Source organism: Diprion similis, chromosome 6 (assembly GCF_021155765.1).
Source record: "Diprion similis isolate iyDipSimi1 chromosome 6, iyDipSimi1.1, whole genome shotgun sequence".
Classification (NCBI taxonomy): Eukaryota; Metazoa; Arthropoda; class Insecta; order Hymenoptera; family Diprionidae; genus Diprion; species Diprion similis.
Genome location: NC_060110.1, coordinates 1,777,378 through 1,788,935, shown reverse-complemented (window position 1 = coordinate 1,788,935; position 11,558 = coordinate 1,777,378). Strand labels below are relative to the sequence as shown.

The window sequence follows — 11,558 nt, the reverse complement described above, 5'->3', positions numbered from 1 at the left end:
TACATTGTCACTTAATTCGCTATGGTAAATATATTCTGCAAAATCCACTGCTTGCGTGACACTAAAGTACTGCAGAGTACGCGTCGGTTACCACGTGCGCTTATGATTTTGGTATGGCATCCATGGAAGGGTAATCGTAAATTAGTTCCAAACGTGTATTTCGTGCCAGAGGGCGCTGCTGAAGGGGCGACACGAAAAAGGCGCGCGTGGCTTTCTCGGGCACCATTGGGAAAATCAATAATAGTTCTCGTCCTTACCGACTCCCACTTGGGGCGCTCCGCTGCGCTCGGACCTCCTCGTCTTTCGACAAGGACAGGCTGTGTTTCTCGGGTCGCGAACGACGCCACGCTCGAGCGTAGCGCCCTGCAACCGCCATTATAGATCCCGTTGTATGTGACTGAGGCTTCGGAGCCGCGGAATATCAGGTGAAAATAAGTCGTTTTCTATCTATTATTCGTGATATCATATCGGATAAAGATGAAAACGTATAGTAGAAAAAAGGGCGATAGTCCCAGCAACGTTATTATTCATGTAAACGAGTTGTGCCGACTGTGTTTGGCCAAGGAAGAGGAAATGGTGCCAATATTCGACGATGACACCGTGCCGATGCCGCTGAGGATCATGGCCTGCGTTAATTTAGAGGTTTGTGTCTCTACTGTATTTCTTTATTTACAATTCCATCACCAATTCGCTGTCTTTGACGGCGTCTGCTGACTCCTCCGTGGTCAACGTCCTTATCGAATTAACGTCGAAGGCGGGCTAACAAGTTATCGAAACACAGGGATCTATTTTATCTCAGTGTACAACCGCCGCACACACATTCCCTCGCTACTCGGAGATAGTCGACGTTTCGAAATATACGTGTGCTGCTGCCGTTTATGAAGCGAGTGGGAAAATGGCATCGCTCCCCGCGAAGCAACTACCATCCTTACCGAATACCGAGTTATCGACTTTCAGAATGTCGTTACACACGCTCTTCGGGTTCTTATTCTACAGGTTACATGTAAATATTATCGAGTTGAGATAGGCTTCGAGCAGAGAATTTTTTTTCATAGTTATTCGGCCGTTCGACGTAGCGATGAAATGCCTTTCGCGAAATAGCCCATTCTTCAGAATCTGAACTTTTTAAGCTTACTCGGGAGACAATTGATGACTGTTTATTTGGATTCACGACATGAGTAGTGTTTGTGGTATAGAATTTGTTCAAATCTCTAGCGTCTTGCACCGACACGTAGGCAGCCGTTTATCTGGCGGTATTAGCTCAACGATTAAGAACGGAAATCTATTTTACCTCGTCGACACATACGCAAATGCAATTACCTACGTAGATTAGCATGCAGGCATGAAAGCTGTGTGAAACAACGTTGAATATTACCAAGCCGCCTGACACTACTTACTAGGTCTATCTGTCAGCGAAAGGAGTAGGCATTAGCATAAATTGGCTCGTTAATTGCATGTGGCAATAAAACCTCTATCAGCTATACTTGAAAAAAAATTACGCTACAGCCCAATCGCCATATTTTTTATAGGTGTTACCCGAACGCCTTTAGCGTGGCGCGATCGTACTAACCGGTGATTCTGTTGGTGATGTAGGAGGTGATACAAAATTTAAATGAAAAATGCAATGCATCGTAAAGACCGCGCTGTATAATAACCGTCAAAGAAAAATCGTGTTCTGTCCTACTTTGAATATGACTTGTTCGATCTTACTGAAATCAAGATTCTTTTTATTTTTATTTATTTTTTCAGTCGATCAGACCGATTTTTTTGAGATTTGAATTTTTCTTAGCCTTAATTTTGCGAAAAAGATTTACTGTTTCAATTTTATTGCTCGTACAGCTGCCAATTAGTTATTGCATTAAGTATATAAATGACAATACGATTTCATCGTCACAGGAGATTATAAAATGACAAGTGTCCTGTAATTACTGAATCTATGAACCATCCTGGAAAAATCTTGGTTTTGTCTTTTTTAATTTTATTTCTGAAAGTTCTGAAAAAAATATTAGGTTTTCACATTGAAACATTACACGAAACAGTGATATTGATTTTTGCCTTATAATTCAAAGCAGCGTAATGTTTATGTCTGCATAACTATTTTACAAATTTATGTCTTGTGAACTTTGAAACAATCCTATGATTAATGACCGTAGGTGTACGACGAAGATGGCCTGCCAAATATGATTTGTCATCCTTGCAAATATCAACTGGAGAAGTCGTACCAGTTCAAGAAGAAATGTGAAGCAGCAGACTTCAAGCTGAGGAAACACATAAAGCTAATTCAACATCTGACTGGTCAAGAGGAGAACAGCTCACAGGAAGGTGATCACGAACATCCGTCAGGTAGCGGAAAGTCAAAACAGGTCAAGCAATTACTTGCTGATTTGGTATCAACAAAAGGAAACAGCAGTCACACCGAAGGCGATCCAATAGAAGTCACCGAGGAAGAACTGGTTGGCGGATATATATTGGGTAAATGGAAAATTAAAATAAATTATTGAACCCAGAATGATACAGTTCCAACAGGGTTGTTAAAATTTGGAAATGTTAAGAAGATCCAAAATTTATCTGGTGAACTTGAATATCAAAGTACAGTATAGATGTAGATTGCCGAACTAAATCGTGTCTTTTTCAATCACCGTTTGAAAACAAGTTTTTTAGATGTTACAAATTCCTAGATCAATTTTAATTGTATCGTGTTGGTTCATCTTTCAACTGTTGTTTTCTAGTTGTACATATTCTTTGATGAAAAGTATAATCGGTTGAATGCAATTTTACATTGTTTGTAATACAACTAATATTCATCAGGCATGCATGCAGAGAACCCAGAGATGGAGGATCCGCTGTTCGATGATCCTGAAAATATAACGTTAATTCCTGCAGAAGAACGTGCTGCTAAAGCTAGATGTACGATACGCACCACACGCATCAAACAAGAGCAAGATTCAGATGAAGAAGCGGATGAGGTACAGCGAGCAATTGCCAATGTTGACCATAAGAATGTGTATTTGATGGAATTGACTGGTAACAGTGGAGTTAAAGGAGAATCTCTGAAGCTGCAACCCATGGGTAAGAATTCATGATTATTTGTTCAATAACTTGCATCAGAGGTATTCAATCGATTTATCACAAAATAATGGTTGTACTTTCAGATGAATCTGAAGAGCTAAAGGTCTTTCAGTGTGACAAATGTCCAAAAGCATTTACTCGTAGAATCATGCTGAAGAGACATGAATCTGTGCATGTTCAACAGAGAGGTTTCACTTGCCAGGCTTGTGAGAAATGGTTTCCAACAAGATCTGCATTGGTCAGACACGAACGTACTCATACTGGTAAGTTTAACCATATGCTACAGAAATGAACAATACCTCTCAATGAACGTAGGTTTGGAATTATTAGGAAAAATTTGATCAAACAAAATCTTTCTATGTTTCAGGTGAGAAACCGTTTGGATGCAACATATGTCACCGTGCTTTTGCTCAAAAAGAAATTCTACTACGTCATTTGATGACTCACTCTGGTCAGAAACCATTCCAATGCCAAGACTGTGAAAAAAGTTTCACGCAACGTGAAGCTCTGAAAGTTCACATGCGTCGGCATCAGAAATTAAATCCCAATGACATTCAGCTGCATCACTGTCAGCTGTGTCCGAAAGCTTTTTGCCATGCGTCGGGACTTAGCAGACATTTGGTTACACATACTGGTAAAACATACAAGTGCATTGAATGTCAAAAGTCGTTTACTGACAAGAGCTCGTTGCTTAGGCACAGTCGCATTCATTCGCCCAAAAAAATTATGAATTGATAAATCATAGCGCGGGTGTAGAATTCCAGATGATGAAATGACATATGATTCGAAGCTACTGCGTCATTGCAATTCTGAACCAATAGAATCTGAGGTGAAACTATTCAGCATACAATGTGCAATTGAACAATAATGTCCTGAAACAGTCAGATCAACAGAAAAGTGGCGTTTTATATACATAATACTGACTATAAGTATTAGCCCTATTACTGCTTTTATTTGATTGAACATTTTGATTTACGTTAAAGACTATTTGATAATTTACGGTCAATAGATCGATCTTCCTTTACTTTTTCTTAAAAGAATAGTGAGGAAGCCTGTTTAACAGAAAATTGAATTATTCCTTTTCCACTAAACACTGATTTTCTACGTTTGCTATATCAGAAGAGATATTTTCATAGAATGAATTCATTCTTAAAGTATTCTATCAGGTATCACCGACCCTTCACGAATACGGAGTATCGTAAAGTGAACTTGAAATATTCACTAGATTTGGAGAAACGTGAACTATGTGTGTTTATTACGGACCGGTGATACCCTAGATATGTGTGTAGGATTATGACAAAGCAGAGAAAACTCTGGGGAATTTAACTTCGAAAGTTGGAAATTGGGACACGTTACATTTCTCCAGGTAGTGGTTAAGCTACTCGGTGTAACCGCAGAGTACTGTTACGCAGAAGACAGATGTGCTACTTAGACTAACAAAGAAAAGTGGATTGTGATTTGGTTCCGACGAGTTTATATTATAAACTCAATTTCAAGCGCTGATGTTTTCTGAGAGGTTACAAAATGATGACTATATGACCAGTTTCTGTTTTTATAAAGTGGGAACTTTGGAAGAGTATTAGAAACGAATCCCCTCAAACATCATCTCACTTCGTAATTAAGAAAGAATTTTTTAAAGGTCACTCTAGCACCAAAAATTGCATGACTTACATCCACAACAGTACTATAGTTTTTTTCACCCTGCAAGTAATATGACTGTGAAATTGATTTTTAATTTTCCCTAGATATTAATTGAGTTCATATAGTTTGATTATCCTCTTTCTAAATGTAAGTACATTGGTATATTTTATATCTATACAGTATATATATGTACGATAATTGTATATACTAATGATTATAATCATGTCTAGAGATTTGTGCGAGTAGAGCAAAATTGTCGGTGTCTAGCGGCGAAGTACCCAGTAAACACATAAAGTTTGAAAATATCAAAAATTTAACAGTAGAAAATTTGAATCTTGCTGAAACCATTTTTTTGTTTCTGTGGATTGACAGGTATTGTTGTTTTTTAGAATCACGTTATTATAATTAGAATGTCGTTCCAAGTGTTTCAAGAATTATATTCTAATCAACAGTGGAAATATTCTAAATCTTTCGTCACTGATTGAACTAGATTTGTAATAAGGAAACCAACCGAAAACAATAAAAGCACTCATGCCATTCATGGATTTTAGATCAATTCAAATCCTGGCAGTATATAAATAGAAACGAATAGACAGAAATCGAGTCTTTTGAAATGGGTTAAACTTTATTCGAGGTAATTTATCCGTAGAGATGCATTCAAAACGATACCATTATATTATGAGCTAGTCGAATTAGCGATGTTTTGAATCTAAAACTGCAACAATTCCAGAGGTTATGAAAAAGAGTAGATAATGTACAAGACAACGTACATATAAATGATATATCAGTTTTTGGGGTTTTAGTTTGACACGATTTGAAACAAAAAATATAATGACAATAAAAATTAAAAACGCAATTTTTTCGTATCGTGGGTACTTTTTCGCACTGTTGGTCCGATTTGCTGCTGAATTTTCTGTAGAAATTATGATATGGCGTAAGTTTGATGTAACTTTTAATATAATAATCTGAACCAAATGAAATAAATTGAAATTGCTTCATCTTTTAATGCTCTAAAAATTTGATCCTTTAATATTTAGCCGTACATGGAATCGTACCGCCATTATTTGCAGCTAAGCAAATGAAAATGCCTTCCTCGTGGTTTTATAAATTAAAAAAGAAACGAATAATTTTTTTCCATTTTTTCCATTTTATTTAATCGGTCACTCAATGATATCTCTATATTTTTTCCATCCATACTGTTATCATCAAATTGTTATAAACCATTCTAGTGAAAAAACATTTTTAAATTTTGATTTAACGTGATTTTTTCGTATACTTATTTCTTTACAAGATTTGCTTGTACCGCGGAATGTTAAGGGAACAAATTTATAGAGTATTAGACGATGAAGCGATTGCAATTAGTTTTATCCCGTTACTGTCATCAGATAAAATAAATACATCCGATGTACGAAAAAATTAAATATTTGAAAAAAAATCAGTAACAAACGGCCGGTAAAAATCTCTACAAAATAGTACGTTACGAAGAAATTGTATTTTTTTGCGATGGCACTTTTTTTTTCATTGTAACCACACGTCCGGCTTTAATCCGAACCATTAAGATCCTTTGTCGCCCCGAATATTATTTCACGAATTCTAAAATTATTGTAATTTACAACGCTTATATGTCTGGTCTATAATTTGAATTGGTTTTTGCATCAGGCGATACATTATTTAATGAACTTCGGGTTGACCGATATCAAAGTGAATCTGTTTTAATATGTTTCAATATTTTTTTGTTTACTGGGTACGTACATACGGGGCACAGAAAAAGAGAGTGAAAAATAATGCATTAGATCACGTAACTACGACTTTATGTGGAAAAAATTTATCTAAAGGTGGTGAACACCTTGAGTCTTGAATATATCAACGGCTATTGATAAAACCATTTCACCTCAGCATTTCTGCTAGAAACAGTGTATTTTTCGATACCGTTGATACATTCACATTTCATTACTATTTACTGCCTTAAACTTCCAAGTTATTAAATTGAAACTGAGATAATTACCACATGGTCACCAAGATAAGACATATAACATAGGTGTAGTATACAATTTTAAAACTTGGATATTATGTTTTCAAAATAATAGACACAATAAAGAGATAGTCTGATTAAATTTGTTATTTGAAAATCGACCAGAGAAACCCTTCTATAGGGACGACAATAGGTTGAAATCTCCTGTGCCTTACGATGGCTTTAAGTTGAAAAAAGGGAGAAATTAAAATTATTCTATTGATAAAAAAATTTGAGGTACTGCGTTTAAAAAGCCACTGAAAAAAACAACTTCAAAAAAACCGAAATTTTACGAACACATCGGGTTCTTTCGAGTAATAGCAGGATAAACAGATCTTTTCCAGAGCTCTGTTTCAGAGAGTACGAGTGTTCAATCATTAAAATTGTGGGATTCACGAAAGTTGTATAAACGAAGATTACATGTACGAAGAGCAATTCTGGATGCTATTGTTATTTGGACAGCTAGCTCAAATGCCGTTACAGCGTTTCATCTAGGTGGCGAAAGTGTAAATTGAACACGATTGAACACACGGAGTACAAATGAATCATCGAGGCATTTAGAGGCAACACGAGGCACAATCCCATTTTTCAACACATTTTTTAATTGTATGTGAACGAAAAATATTTGCGGTCCAATATATCCTTCAGAAAAAATAAGTACACCAGCATGTTTGAGCGCCGGAAGGTATACCGCTATAGCCGTCTATTACCCAGGTACCATACCTGTCGAAACGTCGACTATTATTTGACTCATTATAGTCGTCATAATTTCAACAGGTGAAAGGTCTCAGTTAGAGTTGGCAAAAAGTCGGCAGAATTGTGACTGTTCGTCTGAGATGTGATCGTGACTGTCAATTAGCCAAAAGCCAAAGCTGTACCATCCATATGTCAACGAATGTTCTCAGAAACGTCTAGATCAAGACGATGCCAAAAGAAAGATTAGATATCGTATGGAACTCACCATAGCAAATGTCTATTATAAAAACCTGGTAACTATCGAAATTTCAAAGTTCTGCTTGACGATATTTTTTTAGGGAGACAAGTCAGTTTACAGTCGACTTTCGCAGAATTGATTGTTAATTGACTACCTATGTTTGTGCTATAAATTATTCAATTACCTTGATTTAGCGATAGACTGGTATATTACTATACCCAGTTATTCTAACGCGACAAATATCGATTACATGAATGATTAAATCAAATTCAACATGTGGTAAACAAGTAAATTTACACCATGATTACAAACTCGTATTCAGAATGCAGTTGTATCTTTTTGTTACTACTGTTAGACTTTCCCACGCTATTTATACATTAATTAGATAGTTCATCCATAAAAACCTGTATTTCTTTCTAACCAGCCCAGAGAATGTAGAAATGACGGCTATACTATATTCGATCTAGCGAGAAGTATATTGATTTTTCTTAATTTTTACGTTATTTTATGCCAACATTAAAATAAAAAATTTTTTTTCAACTCATATTAAGGTATCATTTTCGTTGGAATTTTTCATTGTTGCTTTACTTCTAAGGTTTGCGATCATTTTTGAAATCCACGCGTATTCTTTTTACCGTTCTATTAAACACGCGTCAACATAATTCCTTACTGCTCTAAGCAATCTCTTTCATTGTGACGACAAGCGCGGGAGGTTCGCTATAATATGGAAAGACTTGTTAGCTACCAGTGTTATCAACTATCTTTTATCTTTTAAGTATCATTGACGATTGACTTAGTGCAATGGTAGTGCAGCGGTAGTGCAGTGCGGAAGTTTGGAAATGCCAATACCATGGAGCGTTCACGATGTATGAATGGACGCGGTAGTGGGAGTGGGAACGGTAGGATTAGTGCAGAACCTTGCAATCTCCAAGCTTCTGCACTGTACCACGAATCAAACCACTTCTACGACCAATCAAAGTAGACGCCTTGAAAATGAGCGCAGAATCGTCACATAAAATTAACATGAAATATGCCTCCTGATATAGGTGAATTAATCGACGAGAAATTATAAAATTATCCGTTAATATGGGACCGGTCCTTTGCAATCTTCCGTGATTCTAAGAAAAAAGATCTAAAAAATGTCTAAAAAGAAATATTCTTATTATTAGTAATATTGCGGCGGTACTCAAGACTTTTTTCATGAAAGGTTTGTTTTCATCCATTCTCGACAAGGTTCGTTACATTATTTAACTTGTCTTGAAAGTCCTTGAAGCTCGAAATGGCAAATCCTCCTACACTGTACTAAGTTGATTGTGAACGATACTTAAGACAGTCCGTGATGTCAAAACCGTCACTGATATGTATTTTACCTCTGTCCTAGGGAGTTTTCAGCGCTGCCAACTAATATCGGAACGCACACTAGACCAGTCTCACAGTTATTGCGTTCCGAAAAACGAATCCTGCGCAATGCGATCACATCTTATATCTTCATTGTTCTAAGAATTTGTGTGAAGCTTTGTCTCTCTTCAACGTTGCTGACATTTCGCAACTTTCAACTCCGCAATGAAATTTGAAACATGACTTGACTCATATCGATCTCTGACTTGCATCTCGTACGACTTCAGAGTTGTGTATTTTTTGCAAAAATTTGCTTAGGATTATTGTACTTGTAAAAGTAAGAGTACAAAAAGAAGCTCGTCAAAATGGTGAGATATTTTCTGTTGTATAAAACATCTAAAACCAAGTAATTAAGTAAGAAAATTACGAATATTTCACTCTACAATGAGGTTATGTTTACACAAATCAAAATTAGACATTCAACTTTCAGTTTGGCTTTAACATGTTTCCCGACACACCGAGGCATTTCAATACCCAATACAAATGTTTTTCCGTCTCTATGATCCCTGGAAACGAGCGGCAAGATGTGGAACGTGGCGGAAAAAGTAAGCTCATGGTTGCCAGTGTTCTCTGTATCACTGTCATAATTGACATTTGTTATATTCTAGCTTCTATTCCTTTCAGTCATCATGCCTCCTTCGGCACTTGACCAATTGACGAGACTTAATATCGTTTATCCGATGCTTTTCAAACTAACTAACAAACGGTCTAATCGAATTACACATTGCGGTGTTCTGGAGTTCGTCGCAGATGAGGGAAAAGTTTATTTGCCATATTGGGTATGTATTGAAACCATAAAAATTACTTTTCACTCCAGAATATACAAATGAGCAAGTGAAACGGGACAGCTTTGCTTCAAAACACCAGATAGATCAAGTTTTGCTCGTTGACCTGTTAATTCAATCTATCGTTTACAATCGATGCCATATAGGTTGTAAAAATATTTGACAATTTTTGATTTCAAAAGATTTTATATCTGATTTCTTCATCTTCAAGCTGTTCGTCTCGAATCCAGATTAACCAGATTAAAAATGTATGTAATCAAGTACGAATCTATCACTTTAAACCGTGTGATTGCATTTAAAAATTTAGCATTTGGGGAAAACATATTCATGCCATTCAGTTACGGAAGTTCAAATCTGTGTACACTGCTATTGTCTCATTTATATATAGTAAGGTGAGAGATTAAATGGATGTATATATTAAAATTAGAAAAAGGTATATTTAATTTAGTTTTATTAAGGTGTTGACTATATTTGTATGATCTGTAGATGATGCACAACCTTTTATTGGAAGAGGGTGAAATATTGAATATTGAAAGCGTAATGCTTCCAGTCGCTACATTTTCGAGATTCCAACCACAGTCTGAAGACTTTTTAGATATTACAAATCCTGGAGCAGTTTTGGAAAACGGTCTGAGAAGTTTTGCCTGTCTTACAACTGGGGATATTATTGCAATAAAGTACAATCAAAGGATATACGAAATGTGTGTATTGGAGACAAGACCTGGCCCAGCAGTTAGTATTATCGAATGCGACATGAATGTTGAATTCGCACCACCGGTCGGTTACAAAGAGCCAGAAAGAGTGATAAAACCCCGAGAAGAAACAATAGATCCTGTCGATATGATGCCGGCTCCTTTAGGCTTCGTCGCCTTTAAAGGACAGGGCAATAGATTGGATGGAAAAAAACGCAAAGATTCTTCTCTTCCTGAACCAAGCTCTGGCAAACCAGTATACGTCAGGGGAATACCGGATTATGATTATAAAATCGGGACGTTGAAATTTTTACGGAGTACAAAGCCGGTTAATAATAAAGAGGTAGGAATTGCTTTATCATCCCTTATATCTTGTTAAAAAAATTATTTCCATCTATAGGAATAAAAGTAAAACCAAAGTATTTTTACAGAGTAAAGACGTAGACGAGTTCAAGGCGTTCACTGGTGAAGGTTTTTCTTTGCGGAAATCGAGAAAATAGTGTGTGCTAATAAAGAGTGAGAAAAGGAAATGTGAAATTATGACTGAAATTTATTTATCTATATACTTCTATTAATTTTTTAAGATAGTGTTTATAGATGAAGTACCATTTCTATAACTTTTACTAAATCTGTAGCTTGTATATAGTTTCGGAAATAGTACAAAAAGCTTGCGTATCATAATTGGGTTTGCCAGAAGAAAAAAAATTTCGGAATTTCCACACATTACGTCCATTAAATCCGATTTACACCATGAAATCCATGTTTAATATGAATTAAAATTTATTAATAAAAATTATCAGAAGTAACTTAAAGAAGCATCGTAAACTGAATTGTATCCTGAATGTGCGCCATTCTTTTCACGTCATTCGTCAGTTTTCTATATCCAGTGGTTTTCCAACATAATAACAAAATTTTCCTGGGAACCCAGTTCAATCGGCTATGATTCAATCGTGCTTTACTAATATCAGATTTATTTGCTTTCAAATAATTGATGTATTTTCAATATCAATCAACTCCCATTTAAAAAA

At 36.0% G+C, this 11,558-nt stretch overlaps 2 protein-coding genes across 5 annotated transcripts; both read left to right on the top strand.

The window, feature by feature from the left end:
• The first annotated feature begins 333 nt into the window (after nucleotides 1-333).
• LOC124406994 (zinc finger protein 595-like) lies at nucleotides 334-6,209 on the top strand. Of its 4 annotated transcripts, none has more exons than XM_046882752.1 (5): nucleotides 334-642; nucleotides 2,154-2,472; nucleotides 2,821-3,069; nucleotides 3,153-3,332; nucleotides 3,437-6,209. In XM_046882752.1, exons 1-5 carry the CDS (start codon nucleotides 478-480, stop codon nucleotides 3,802-3,804), a joined length of 1,281 nt encoding a protein of 426 aa, XP_046738708.1. In that variant the 5' UTR covers nucleotides 334-477; the 3' UTR covers nucleotides 3,805-6,209. The 4 variants fall into 4 exon arrangements, with proteins under 4 accessions (XP_046738708.1, XP_046738707.1, XP_046738709.1 ...); XM_046882751.1 differs by having other exon boundaries at nucleotides 2,809-3,069; XM_046882753.1 differs by lacking the exon at nucleotides 334-642 and adding an exon at nucleotides 1,142-1,421 and having other exon boundaries at nucleotides 2,809-3,069.
• A 2,991-nt stretch (nucleotides 6,210-9,200) lies between these two features.
• Nucleotides 9,201-11,282, top strand: LOC124407083 (ubiquitin recognition factor in ER-associated degradation protein 1). Its single transcript, XM_046882904.1, has 5 exons — nucleotides 9,201-9,361; nucleotides 9,484-9,598; nucleotides 9,678-9,832; nucleotides 10,325-10,873; nucleotides 10,962-11,282. The coding sequence occupies exons 1-5, from the start codon at nucleotides 9,359-9,361 to the stop codon at nucleotides 11,028-11,030; spliced, it is 891 nt and encodes a 296-aa protein (XP_046738860.1). The 5' UTR covers nucleotides 9,201-9,358; the 3' UTR covers nucleotides 11,031-11,282.
• Nucleotides 11,283-11,558: the final 276 nt, after the last annotated feature.

Excerpts from the sequence above, each read along its gene's own strand:
- LOC124406994 (XM_046882751.1), top strand. The coding sequence starts at position 478 with ATGAAAACGTATAGTAGAAAAAAGGGCGATAGTCCCAGCAACGTTATT. Across the intron at positions 643-2,153 it reads TGGCCTGCGTTAATTTAGAG|GTGTACGACGAAGATGGCCT; the intron begins GTTTGTGTCTCT and ends TAATGACCGTAG. Across the intron at positions 3,333-3,436 it reads ACACGAACGTACTCATACTG|GTGAGAAACCGTTTGGATGC; the intron begins GTAAGTTTAACC and ends TCTATGTTTCAG.
- LOC124407083 (XM_046882904.1), top strand. Across the intron at positions 9,599-9,677 it reads TGTGGAACGTGGCGGAAAAA|TCATCATGCCTCCTTCGGCA; the intron begins GTAAGCTCATGG and ends TATTCCTTTCAG. Across the intron at positions 9,833-10,324 it reads AAGTTTATTTGCCATATTGG|ATGATGCACAACCTTTTATT; the intron begins GTATGTATTGAA and ends TATGATCTGTAG.